The sequence below is a fragment of the Astyanax mexicanus genome, chromosome 20 (assembly GCF_023375975.1).
Source record: "Astyanax mexicanus isolate ESR-SI-001 chromosome 20, AstMex3_surface, whole genome shotgun sequence".
NCBI classification, from domain to species: domain Eukaryota; kingdom Metazoa; phylum Chordata; class Actinopteri; order Characiformes; family Acestrorhamphidae; genus Astyanax; species Astyanax mexicanus.
The window spans coordinates 5447471-5461814 of record NC_064427.1 but is presented as its reverse complement, the minus strand read 5'-3'; the positions used below and the strand labels follow the sequence as shown (position 1 = coordinate 5461814).

At 40.0% G+C, this 14344-nt stretch overlaps 1 protein-coding gene across 1 annotated transcript in view; it reads right to left on the bottom strand.

Annotated features, from left to right (window-relative positions):
• Positions 1-14344, bottom strand: part of nf1b (neurofibromin 1b) — an 80214-nt gene that overhangs the window by 46533 nt on the left and 19337 nt on the right. Inside the window, exons 16-33 of the mRNA XM_022680977.2 lie at positions 14118-14241; positions 13785-14025; positions 13054-13127; positions 12038-12121; positions 11472-11813; positions 10508-10647; positions 10164-10286; positions 9992-10075; positions 9505-9621; positions 8592-8773; positions 8073-8284; positions 7422-7583; positions 7028-7131; positions 6285-6420; positions 5846-5908; positions 4878-5036; positions 4239-4336; positions 3824-3970 (exon numbers count right to left, since the gene is read on the bottom strand). Coding sequence (XP_022536698.2) covers positions 3824-3970; positions 4239-4336; positions 4878-5036; positions 5846-5908; positions 6285-6420; positions 7028-7131; positions 7422-7583; positions 8073-8284; positions 8592-8773; positions 9505-9621; positions 9992-10075; positions 10164-10286; positions 10508-10647; positions 11472-11813; positions 12038-12121; positions 13054-13127; positions 13785-14025; positions 14118-14241 — 2592 coding nt within the window. The remainder of the gene's footprint in view (positions 1-3823; positions 3971-4238; positions 4337-4877; positions 5037-5845; positions 5909-6284; positions 6421-7027; positions 7132-7421; positions 7584-8072; positions 8285-8591; positions 8774-9504; positions 9622-9991; positions 10076-10163; positions 10287-10507; positions 10648-11471; positions 11814-12037; positions 12122-13053; positions 13128-13784; positions 14026-14117; positions 14242-14344) is intronic.

Below are 14344 nucleotides of genomic sequence, written 5' to 3'. Positions count from 1 at the left end.
GAGCCTTGAGCCCGAACGGCCCGAGGAAAGGGGTGAGAAATATATTTTTTTCGGGGCCGGGGGTCAGTGGAAAATTTTGCTGTGGATTAATTCGTCTTTTTTTTTTAAACGAATATTAGAATATTCGCTACCAATTACTGCCGAATATCCTGAGCTCAAAACCGCTATTCGGGCCAGCCCTAAAATAGATCTATGGATGGAGAAGGGGGAGGCGGACAAGCTCCTCCTTCAAAAAGTCTGCACGGAAAAAGACAGGTTAGCTGTACAATGACGAATTATACAGGCAGCATATGTTCACTTGTTATGCTGTATTTATGGTTTATGTAGAAGTTGTATGTAGGCTGTATGGTTTGAAGAATAAAGATTTGTAACCAATAAATTTGCGGTGTTTTTTTTTTTTTTTGGGGGGGGGGGGGGGGGGGGTTGGGGTCTCGCGGTTAACCGCAATATCGCGGTGATGCGTTAGTTTTTTACCGCGGTTATAAAAAATCAATACCGCCCCAGCCCTAATATATATATATATATATATATATATATATATATATATATATATATATATACATATATATATATATGTATATATATATATATATATATACATATATATATACACACACATACACATACAGGTGCTGGTCAACGAATTAGAATAATTTGAAATGCATTTTTTGTGCAGAAAGCAAATCAGGTGTTCACCGCACCTGTCCTACTCGTTAGACTAATCACAGAACTCGTTACCTGGAAAAAAATTTGCTCAGCTGAGCTTTCCAAAAGGCCCATTTAGGCCATTTAACTGTGACACTGTTGTTTTATTGAATTAGAATAATGGAGAAACCGTTTCATTGAATTAGAATAAATGCTCGAATTTTTGTTTTCTGTGAAGAGTGTTCACTGTGCAGTATAAAGTCAGGGTTGAGTAGAATTTCTAAGTTGTAAAATCAATCATGGGTAAGCAGCGCGACCTCTCAACCGGAATAGTGGCTCAAATTCAAGCCCTTCGCCAACAAGGCTTGACCCAAACTAAAATTGCTGAGCAGCTCGGCATCAGCCAGTCTTCCGTCTGTAAAGCTCTCAAGAAAAACTGCAGCAAGCGCACCAACTGTTCCGGCGTCCGAAAAACTTCTGCTCGCGACAACAAGCAGCTGAGAAAGATCGCAGTCAGCAACCGGTTCAAGTCCACTTCCGAGCTCACCGACTTGTGGAACAAGCAGACCGGCGCTGACGTCTCCAGATCAACCACTTACCGTCGTCTGCGCGAACTCGGCTTCAAATCTCGCGTTCCAGCAGTAAAACCGATGCTGAACAAGAAACAAATGGAGAAACGGCTAAAGTGGGCCAAAGAACACGGCGAGTGGACTGCTGAAGACTGGCAGAAAGTGGTCTTCAGTGACGAATCACGCTTCTGCATCTCCTTCGGGGACAAAGGTCCTCGTGTCTGGCGTCGTGGTGGCGAAACCTACAACCACGAGTGCGTGAAAAGATCCGTCAAGTTTCCCCAGAGCGCTATGGTCTGGGGATGCATGTCCGCTCGAGGTGTAGGGAAACTCTGCTTCCTCAAGAAGACTGTCAATGCTGCCGTATATCAAGATGTTCTGGAAACGTTCCTGATTCCGACTGTTGAGGAACAGTTCGGCGAAGTAGACTTCATATTTCAACAGGATCTTGCACCGGCTCATGCGGCAAAGTCGACCAAAGATTGGTTCACTAAAAAACAGCTTGAAGTTTTGGCATGGCCGGCCAACTCGCCTGACCTCAATGTCATTGAAAACCTTTGGGCCATCGTCAAGCGGAAAATTCGCGACAGAAAGCCTACTACGCTGGACCAACTGAAGCAGAACATCGCCACTGCCTGGGAAGCTGTGAGTGCGGAAACTTGCGACAAGCTGGTCAAATCGATGCCGCGGAGACTTCAGGCAGTCATACAAGCCAAGGGGGCAGCCACAAAATACTGAGAAAGTGATGATTGTAATTATAATAAAAATTATTCTAATTCAATGAAACGGTTTCTCCATTATTCTAATTCAATAAAACAACAGTGTCACAGTTAAATGGCCTAAATGGGCCTTTTGGAAAGCTCAGCTGAGCAAATTTTTTTCCAGGTAACGAGTTCTGTGATTAGTCTAACGAGTAGGAGAGTTGTGGTGAACACCTGATTTGCTTTCTGCACAAAAAATGCATTCAAAGAATTTCATGATTGCACTATTTCAAATTATTCTAATTCCTTGACCAGCACCTGTACACATACTAGTCCATCTAAAAAAAAATTAATATCATTGAAAAGTTACATAATTTCAATAATTCAGTTTAAACTGTGAAACTTGTATATTATATAGATGTATTACACACAGAGTGATCGATTTTAAGCATTTATTTCTTGATGATTATGGCTTACAGCCAATGAAAATCCAAAAATCAGTGTCTCAGAAAATTAGAACATTATATAAGCCCAACTGGTACTTTAACAGTGTGTGCAGTGTGCCAAGTCCTGCTGGAAAATGAAATTTGCATCTCCATAACAGCTGTCAGCAGAGAGAAGCATAAAGTGTTGTAAGGTTTTACGGGAAAACACTGCACTCATTTTAGACTTGATAATAAAACACGGTGGATCAACACCAGCAGATGACATGTCTCTCCAAACCATCACTGATTGGTGGAAACTTCACACTAGACCTCAAGCAGTTTGGACTGTGTGTCTCTCCACTCTTCCTCTAGACTCTGCTCCCTTGATTTACAAATTAAATGTAAAATTTACTGATGATCAGTGATGGTTTGGAGAGTCATGTTCAAGTCTAAAGTCAGTGCAGTTTTGTTTACCCACAAAATCTTACAGCACTTCATGCTTCCCTCTGCTGACAACGTTTATGTAGATGCAGATTTCATTTTCCAGCAGGACTTGGCACACTGCCCACACTGCCAAAAGTACCCGGTTGTCTTATATAATATAATATTCTATACTTAATAGTGCAAAAGCTGTCACGTTTAGGTACCTCTAACATAATGGATGATAACCAATCTTTAATTTTGCGTTACCCTGCGGTCACCAATATCATCTCTGTAAAAGCATACAAAATAAAATTACCAGATCTTTACCAGACCTTTACTTCTATTGTTAAGGACCCTGTGTGCCTAACCATACTTTCTGATAGTGAAAGTCAGATTCCAGATACCTGTAAGGTGGGGCAGTCAAATTTAATGATATTTGAAAGCAAATAAATGTCTAAATAAGTAAGTGTGCATTTTCTGAGGTCAGATTGGTGACAGTGTAGTAGTCTAGCATTTGTGAGCTACCCTAACATCTACTACTCTAAAATAAATAAATAAATAAAAAAGATATCAAACATAGGCATAGGCAGATTAAACATAAGCAAACTGGTAAACACAATATAGTGTAATAAATTTGCCATGGTTTAAAATTTTATTGTATTAAATTTGAAACTCACTATTTTTGCAGCTATTTTTGTTCAAAGTAACTATTAAAGTTTCTGAGATAATATATATATATATATGTAATAATATGATTATAATATGAAATCACAGACTAGAGAGTAAAGAGTAGCCTGCTGTAAATGGTTAAAGGTAAAAGGTGATTTGTTTATCAGGCCTCAATCAGGGTGCAGTCAAATAAGAACATCTGAATAACAAACTCAATACCTGCTCTGAGCGGCCAAGCATCACCAAACACCCTAATTTTATCTCACAGGTTTTACTAATAGTTCTCGGATATGCAACATTTACTTTAAGCACATTTACATGTCCGTCAGCAGACTCAATAAATCACCACCACTTCTGGAAAACAGTGAGGCTCTGAAACAGCATCTCTCACCTGTTACTGGAGAGGTACTGGCCGATCTTCTCCTGGTTGTTCCACAGCAGCCGGTGCAGTGCCAGCACGTTGCCGTCACTGATGAAGGACAGGCTGTGGTTGACTGAGTCACTGGCCGGGCAGTCGGAAGCTATGTCCAAGAAAAATCTGATAGAAGCAGACAATGATGATGAAACAGATTACACACAACACAGGGAGCAATACCAAACTATTGCTACAGAGCTGTGTGAAATACAATACATATCACAATGCCAGGGACAAACATAGAAGAAACTAATACTCCTGTAGATACAGATATCTGTAATATCTGATGATAGTGTTATGAATCATATCATGGTACTCAAATGCATCGAGTTTAACTCCTTTAAAAAGGAGCTGCAGTAATTTTTCTATAACATACAAAGCACAAAAGTACCTTCTGGCTGCATCGAAGTTGCTCTTCACAAAGTCGTTAAAAGGTCTCATGTGCTCCTCCTTTGTGAATAACACATGATTGGCTATACTTTGCAGGATCTGAATGATGAAAGACAAAAAGAGGTAAGTGATCCAACCTCATGCTTACCAGTTTTCAGGACTTTCTTATCATATGTTTCCTATATACAGCACATACATACAGTACCAGTCAAATATGTGTTTATTTTCCTCCATATTAAATAAATACTGAAGTCATCCCGACTATGAAGGAACAGAAAAGGAACCATGGAATCAACTTAAAATTACTGTTAAACAAACCAGTAACTCTGATGAGCTTATACTGTGCAACAGAGATAACTATTGCTCTTCCTTTCCTAGGGTGGTCCTGATGAGAGCCAGCTTCATCATAAAGTTTTTGTGGTCTTTGTGACTGCACTTAAGGATGCTTTGAAAGTTCTTAAAAATTTTCAGACTGACCGAGTAGTTCTTGCCATAATATAGATTAGAACACTGACCTCATAACGCTGACTGAGAAAAAAATGGGCACAGTGGTCCCCTAAGCAAGAGGTGCTACTTCGAAGAATGAACAATTATAAGACATATTTACAATTTGTTTGATCCTAAACAACAATTCTATTACCTTGGACATGAGTTTTAGTCCTCGCTCTATCCGAGGAGGAGGCTTCTTGTCTAAGATGCCGGCCTCATACGGGGAAACGATGGCTGGATTGATGAAGCGCAGGAACATGGCGCTGCCGACGGCCCCTATACTGTTCTGAGGAAAACGCTGACTCACCACCTGAGCCAAGAAAGAAGCGAAAACAAGAGTTTAAATTACACAAAATTTAAAGAGTTCATCTGCAAAAAAGATTCAGGTATGTCAAGAAAATATCACCCATCTGTTTTGCAAATAAACTCTTCATTTAATATAGCAGATTCAGTATAAAATACATTTAGGTATTGGTGTTAAGTGACATTTTAACTAATTAAATATTCCAGCAATTTGAACAAGAAATAATTTGTTAATAGTTAGTTTCCTTTGTATAAAATTAATACCATAGATTATCAAGACGTTGGATTTGAAGTAAGTTTTGGGCTGTGCCACTGCTGTTTTAATAATGTGTTAGAGAAGTAAGGAAAGCAAGGCGTTTGAAGAAAACTAGAGACTAGAGAGAGATACACTCCTTTAGCTCTTAGTAGAAAGATGCTCCAGGTGTCATGTGGCCAAGTCAAGCCATTTTGAATAGACGTGAAAGCTTGGTTTGAGACAAAACTACATTACCCATAATGCCTCCATCCTTAAATATAACCCCAAAAACCAAGAGCGTGTGTAAATCCCCACAAGACCGAGAGGTGATGCAAGGAAAGATGGGGAGAGGAAAAAATAAAAAATAAAACGTTTTGTGTGCTGGGGTTTTTTTGTAAAGCGCACCAAAAGTGAAAAGCTTCAGAACAAGGGCAAGAAATTAGTAAGTATGATTCCAGGTGATGACGGTCAAGAGGTGGGCAGTGTAGAAGAGATTCAGATTAATTTAGCCATCCAAGAGAATGAGTGCTTTTACTTGGTGAAGAGAAGCAGTGGCGATGGAGGAGTTCCACTGAACTTACGGATTTTTTGCTTTCCTTTTTCTCTTTTATTGTGGCTTTATTCAGTAGAGAGTGGCAAGTAGCCTATAGAACAGAGATGAGCACAAATACGTCACAGCACTAGCCTCCACACATATATACACACACACTCACACGTTCTCACACACACACACTCACACACATACACAAACACATGCACATGTCAATTATGCATCTGAAAACTTAAACATAATCACAAGCACATTACACACCACTATTGTAATTTTAAAATTGTGATAAAATGCATAGTTGACATCAAAGCAGCACCAAAATCACACACGTAAAACAATACAGATGCAAAAAAATGGGCTCAGCTCAGCAATAAGCTCCATCAGAAAACACTGCATGGTGCTACAGCAACGAGGACCCAAGCCATGGGGTGAGTGCTCCAACCGCTGCCCCCTGCCCCTGCCCTGCCCACCTGGAACAGGCAGTGACACACACTCCTCAGCTGTGGCGGGAATTCGCTTGAGGAGTTGATGATAGCCAGGAAGAACCGGTTTGTCATCTGGAGCAGGTTTCGTTGGTTTTCCTCCAGGACCTCATTGGGCTCTAGCCTAAAGAATAAGCATAGAATAAACTTAATCAGCACAGGGCTGGACAATATGACCAAGTATTAAAATGGCTGTTGATCATTTTCCAGATACATTTTCTTGTTTTTCTTAGTAGTGTGGAGTTTAACAGATTTTTTTTTCTTTATTTAAGCCTGTGTGTGTTAGCTGATTGTTCCTAGCAACACATCGGTGATAAGCATTTGTGCTGTTTGGGATGCAACTAAATTATGCAGTGCAAAGTTTTGTTCTGTATTTTTTTTTGCTGATCAATATAACGGACTTAAAGAGGGCAGACAATTTTTAAAATCAGAAAAATTTCACATTACTGGACAATATATCGCTTCATTTGGTATATCAAAAGGGTTGTTATTATTTCTGTGTTGCGATTGCATTGGTGATGCTTAAGTATGTTACTTTAGTAGTTGTGGTGGTAAATATGGTTATTTCTGTGGTTATGGTGGTGATGCATATGGTTGTTATTTTTGTGGTTGCAGTTATAACTGTAGTCGTCATTGTAGATCTTCTGCCATAGAAGGTGGTTTATCAGAGCTACAAACCACTAAAATGTACAGGGTAGGTATAAAGTGGTCGAGTAAACTGCTGATGCTACCTGGTGGGATCCACTTCGAAACTGAACATCTGCCACTCAGGAGCTGTGATGACACCTCGGAGGAGGGGCTCAAGTAGTTTCTGCAGATAGGTAGCACCATACACCTGGAGATAATGAGAGTAGAAGAAAGTGATAAAGTTAGAGAGAGACAGAAAGAAAGAAAGAGCACGAAGGAGAGAGAAGAGAGATCTTTTGAATAGATGAATAGCTTGTATCTTATAAAAAAAAAGTGTGCACAGTACTAAGGCTGGGCAATTTGGCCCTAAAATAATAATATATCCTCAAATATCATGATTTTTGCGATAACAATATTCTTGGGGATATGACAACACGACATGGCACTCCCCTACACATTCATTCAGCTGATCATTCGCCCAAATCGAATTCTGCATACCTTAAAGCAAAAGGTCATGATTTTACTGGCCAGGCTGTTTCCTCGGAAGAGAGTCTGCATGGAATCGGCCAGCTCCACCTCCTTAGAAAACATGTTCCACAGTAGCTGGTAGAGGAGGTGGCGCGAGTCAAAGAGAGTGACGAGAACCCGAGCCAGCTCATCCTGAGAGAAATAATAATGTGTGAATCTCACAGTAACAGGAAAATAATGGAACCAAACCCAAAACATATGTAAAGACACTGTGGAGACTATCTGACTCTATTCACAAACAAGGCAAAGTCGGCATCGTAGAGTTGGTGCAGACCATAGTAATCGAACTAGGAGTATAAACAATGGTGCTCTCTTGGGGCTCCAGTAGCCGATGGCAAGCTGCATGAACAGGATTCTAACCGGCGATATGCTGATCATAGCAGCAGAACCCCCCCCTCGGATGTGTGATCTCTGCAAGAGTTGTTTACACAGGCAAATCTAACCTGACACCATCTGTCATGGTCATTACTACCCACTGAACTGTCCACTATGGGTGGTAATGCTTTTTACGACATATTCCCAGTATGTCTGTAACACTGAGCATCAAGGAAACTGTCCAGTCCCCATTCTACTTCATTCCTACATAATCAATAAATTGATAAATTATGAATTTGTACAGACCCACTGAGAACAAGGCACTACGTTGGCCAAAGCCATGGCAATAGGCAGCTCGCCCTGGTCGCCCATCATCGTGACGAGTTCAACCAGCCTCTCGAAGCGGTCGGCCAGCACCGTCTCCGCCAGCGTGTCGAACTCTGTGCCCTGCTGAAGGATCTTGGTCAGAACCTCCATGAAGGTGGCCCGCGTCTGCAGGTCCTTATGGTAGCCCAGGCCTGAGACAAGAACAGAGAAACAACTGAGTTTAATACTATTTATGTCCAATGTTATAACAGGTATTTCAGAGTGTTTTACACTGTTGTAGATGGAAGGGTCTGGATTATTGTATCTTAAATAAGAGGCATTTCATAGATCATATATCCAAAATGGTTGAAGACACCTCTTCAAATGAATGCATTCAGATATTTTCAGTTGCTTCCATCACCCATTGAGCCAATAAAACAGCCAAAAATTAAATCTCATTAAAATATATATATATATACACATTTAATTCAATCCCATTTAGTATTCAGCCTCTCTCACCAATGGAATGCATGAGGCCGCTGTCCACGTTGGCATTCAGCAGGTTGGACATGGCCAACACGGTGCAATGGCGCAAGGAGGCCAGGCGTCTGGACATGCCTCGCTTCCTACCAGCCACCTGCTGCCCGTCGTCCTCCACCTCACTGCAGTCATTCAGCAGGTTCATGAACAGTGTGAAGTACCTGTGGGAGAGAAACAGAAGGAACGTTGTGCTGTCTGAAGGTTTGATGAAGCATGGATGTGAAGGAACACCTCCATGCAGGGTACATGATGTGGTTATTGCGTAAGCTAACATTACATAAAAGTCAGTGGGACTCCCATAACTGATCTATAACCACAAATCAGAAAAGGAAAGTATGGAAAATGTGTAAAAGTGTAAAATTTCCTTTTCATCTTTGGGCAGAAGAACACAACGTCCATTTCTTCTTCTTCAAAAAAAAAAAAAAGATCTGAAACACTGATTGGTCTAACTACAATGCACGTTTCTACTATAATACGGTCCATCCCAGATGCCACAGAGCCCAGAGAATCAATGCTGCTTCAGGGTTCATACACTTTATAACCAATACATTTCCATGATTTTTTTATGACTTTTCCATGCCTTCAAAGCAAATTTTTATTTGTATTTTTATTTTTTCCAAAACTTACCCAGGCCTGGAAATTGCTATTTTAAAATTCCATGACTTTTCCAGTTTTGTCATGACCGTATGAACCCTGCTGCTTTGAGGCATGGTTAACATAAGGCTTCTGTTTTTTACAGTAAAGTTTAGAATTTAGATTAAACTGTTCCTGTTCCAGACAGTGTATAACTTCTTCAGTGATTACAGGAAATCTATGCATTTTAGAGGAACATTCATTGCAAGCAAGCAATAGATAATAAAACTGTAAGGGACACTGCTGTAACTATTCTTACTTGAGGAAGAGTTGGGACTTGGCCTCCATGAGTTCCACACCATCTCCTTCCTCCGGTTGAAGAGGCAGCCCAGCCAGAAGAGACACTACTGCTTCCATACTAGCCTGGTCCAGATCCCTATCAGACACACGCTCATGATCAAATACATTTTTTATGCACAGAAGCATGAGAGCATCAGTGCATGACTTACACACTGCAGATATTAATGCTGCAATGAGCCGGTTAATAATTTATCTCACAGAAAACTCAGACGCAGCACTTTTTTGCACATTAACAGGAATGGTACAGCATTACAATATAAGATTTTCCTTTTATCGCAAACACAATCAATGAGCTAAGAAATGTACAATGCTTGAGGTTTTCTTGTTTAGTTTTTGCACTGCCTAATAAGACTAAACTGGCTTAAATGCAAAAGATACTTAATTGAATCAGGTTACAATATTTGCCTGAACCTATGATAGCATCTGTGATTTTGCTGTTGACATACCTGGTAAGACACTTGACATCATCATCAGTTGCCTGGTTGGAGGTTCCCATCACCCAATCTGTCAAATACTCCACCATTTTATTCCTAGAAGATACAGACAGTGTTAATATAATCAATAAAATAATGATACAAATATAACTTAAAAAACTGTAGTTTTCTAGACCCCTCTTACCTGAACTTCATCTCCTGACAGAAGGAAAGGTCGTCTCTGCGCTCCATCATAACCTCAACCAGTTGGCACAGTTTAGTTTTGATCTGGATGGCGTGAACCATGTTCCCCAGGATGCGCACATATCTACCAACACAATGACAGTCAAAGACATTCAGACAGGACCAGGCAGAGCTTCTGTTCATCCGGACGCACCACATATATCAATCAATACAGACATACAGGAATATGACCACAATGACCCAGCAAACTGGTCAGAATATACAATAGTATATACATGGTCTTCTGGGGAAAAAGTAAAACAAAAAAAAAAGTCTCCTGGCTGAAAACTGTGACTAAATTCTTACCTGACTAGGTTGAGCATCATGGTCTCGATGCTGGCCTGGCCAAGATGCTCAGAGCTGCCTTCTGTGTGGTTATCTAACAAGTTTTTCATTATGGCAATGGTCTGCTCCACAAATTGAGTGTTGGTCTCATTGATGGGCACCTAAAAAAGACAAGATGTTAAAATTTAAGCAAAAAAAATAATTTACAAAAATTATCATATCATATTTTTCAGATTAAAATCCCTTAATTTTCCCAAAAAATGTTAGTGTGCAGTGTGCCTTATAATCCGGTGTGCCTTATGTATAAATTCTTACGCTGAAGTGCATCGTTCTAAGGATTAGCAACAGATGCTAACTGCAGCACTAGCTGCTATTCTGCATGTTTGCAGTACTAAAACAAGCTACTTGGGAAAAATCGCTCGCTGATAAAGTCATAGGTTACCGGAACACTCAGGGTTCCAAAGTCTAGCACCATCAGGTGGCATTTACGTCCAGCTAGCACTGCGGTTAGCGGTTAATGCTAATGCTGCTGCACCCAGCCTTAGTGCTGGAGAAACTTCCCTAAAACCTCACCCTTATACAAAATATTGGAAATATACCACAATCTATAAAGTAATATTTTTATCATGTAAAAGTACCTGATTTTCTATTGTAGTTTTGGACACAAGTATCAGAATAACTTCACTGGTGACTTTTTGGACTTTTTTTTTGTCATTAATTATTTTAAAATGGTAAAAATTCAAAGTGAGACTGATTAAAGTTTTTGTTCCTAAAAAACTAATCTTTTACTTACAAAACTTAGTTGGACAAAAAAAATAAAAAAATAAAATTCTCATCAAGAATAAAAAAATCACTTTCTAGGATTTAGTTTTTTGCAGTAAAAAAAACTCCAAAAAAACTAAAAAACTAGCACGCAGCACTAAAACTATAAATATGTAAATAGGTACAGTGCATGAGCTTGTAGTTGAACTCTGAAGCCACTGACCGGCCCCTGAGCATCGAAGAATCGGCTGATGCTGTTCTTCAGCTTGTTGAAGAGCATGGGGTACAGGGCCGGGCTCAGCTCCAAGCCAACCAGGTCTTTAACGTTGTTGCGGATCTGCACGCCCTTCTCGTGGCTGCACACCATGAGTGAGAGCAGGCGGTCCAGGAACTTGCTGAGCGGGGTCTCTGCATTTCCCTCGCACGAGCCCATCGAGATCATGGAGCCCTTGCGCTCACTTAGGGGGCCCATTGGTGGACTGTAGGTGGCCAGGCCCGGTGTATTCCTCTGCTGCAAACACACCCCACCCAGCGCACACAGGAAACCGGTCATGTTGATCCATTCCTGAAAAGAGGAAACAAAATAGATATGCTTTGGGTACAAGAAGAACATTAAAAATGGGTCATTAACATATGTCCTTTTACAGCTACACTCCAGGCTTTGAAGAAAAGCCCTGCAAATAGATTTATCAATTTACATACTGCCATCCCATGACTTTTGGCATATCAGTGTATTTATCTACACATTTTATATTTTTTCATAATATTAAAAATGTATTTAACACATACCTGGCAATCTTCTAATTTTGTTTTCGGATGGTTGAGTATTAATTTGGTGGCATGTTCCCATTTTGCATGTGTGTCCTCCCAGGCCTATACAAAAAAAGAAAAGAAAAAAATCTTGCTGGAACAACAATTTCATACGCACAAAGTTAAAGGTACATTAAAGATAATATTTTCTGTAATAACTTAAATAATAAAATAAATCAGGATGTATCATCTTAAGATATTAAGGAAACATGCTGAGTTTAAGCACTGGCAGCTCTTGACAGCAGAGCTTCTGCCATTATTTTCTTATTAGAACTATGCAATGCAACACAAATCCTGTGTGGGATGTATCCTCTGAATCTGCCCACCGCCATTCACTCCGTCCCATTTCCACACCCAAGGCTGCCAGTTATAGACAAAAGCATGCAAACAATGTGCTAAAGCCATTAAAACGGGTGAAGTGCCTGTTTTTCAGTTAAAGGGTAATCACTAAGCTTCAGTAAGGTTGCTAATCATAGCTAATCATAATCTAGTGTAGCAGACATGGACATTTTGGACACTGAAATGTATATATTCCCTGATCAGCTACAAAGACTTGTTGTCACTTTCCACTTTGTGTCAATCTGGCTACATGAGTGAGCTTTGCGTCTGGGGAGGAGTAGGTGGGTAAAATAACTCTATTCACTGTTTAGGAATTGGACTTCTGTAGGTATTTCACACACTTGCCTGCATTTATCTAAATCTAAATCTACCCCAAGACTTACTGTGGATTTACCTCTGAACAGGTTTTACCTGTGCTTTCACACCTTCCTGTTTTGTTTTGTTTAGATTAACTTTTATTTATAAACAGAAATAAAAGGAATCTGCCCAAACTCATCAATTTAACATTAATCTAAAAAGGGGGGTCTAAAAGCACTCTTAAAACCAACTAAACATGTTCAAGCTATTGCATACAAGTGTCTCACTCCTGCACTGCACAGCTGCAGATTTTTTATTGCAATCAACAGTGCCTAAAGAAGTGTGACAGTGGTCCTGACCTCAGTGTTACCAGGCGTGGGATGTTCTATCCTCCTCAGCAGAGCCATTACTCTCTTCTGTAGGGCTGAGCGGCCTAGACAGAGGAGAGACAAGAGAAAGAGGCTATTTAAATAAGATGCATTAAGAGAAATCTATTGCTGCCCTCTACTGGAGAAACAATTCAATATCCAGGGTTCATACACATTTTAACCAACAGATTTCCACAATTTTTCCATGACTTTTCCATGTCTTCAGGGCAAATTTTCATGATCATTTTGATTTGGATGATTTTTAAAACATCAGTGCAGACATGGACAACAAAACCAAAAATCAACTAAAACTACAATTGAAATGGATTATAGTACATCTAAAATGAATCAGATAAAATGTTGACACACAATCTTTAATAATAATAATAATAATAAAACGTGTTAGATCCTGAGAGCTTCATTGTGTAGGGTAAAATTACTGAATTAACTTAAAATATATTTTCTCTATCGATAAACTGAAGCACAAAGATTTGTAGACCAATTTTTCCATGACTTTTCCAAAACTTATTGGGCATTTTTATTTTTCCAAAACTTAAAAAGGCCTGAAAATTACTATTTTTAAATTCCATGGCTTTTCCAGGATCTTCATGACCGTATGAACCCTGAATATCAGCAAGACATTCTCACTTCTTTTCTTTCTTTATTTCAATATTATTCATGTACAATTTTGAACATGAAAACAAACAAAAAGAGGTAGAGACCTGTAGCCATCATGTTGCTGACTGAGGCAAACTCTATGAAAGTGTTATAATTGGGGAGGATGGTCTGCACGGGAACCTCGTCCACACCACACCGGATATCGGCCTCTTCACAAAGGTGACGGAAGCAGGACATGGCCACCAGCACCGCCTCCATGTCCGGACTCCACAGGAACATGTAAAGGCAAACCTCCAGCTTGGCCTGGGCTTGTTTGCAGGTTACACTGCCTGTGGTCGCTCGTTCCTGAAAACACAATAGTGAGATCAAAACAACAGGCTTGACATGACTACAGCAGAAGCTGCTGCTACAAAGGAAAAGAGGGAACATCAAGTTACTTTATTACGGAGAAGAAATTTGTTCCTGCAGATGAGGATCTCTCTCAACCACTTCAGGATCTCTGTGCTGTTGATCAACTGATGGCCAAACAGTTTCTTGCAGATGACGGAAAGGACCTGGGAGCTGAATGCAGAATAGACGTTCTTTACATTGCAGGTTAAGAATCACCATCAACAAAAAGCAGCTTCTAGTAGTTTGTGAAGGTGCTGAAATTAACATTTATGTG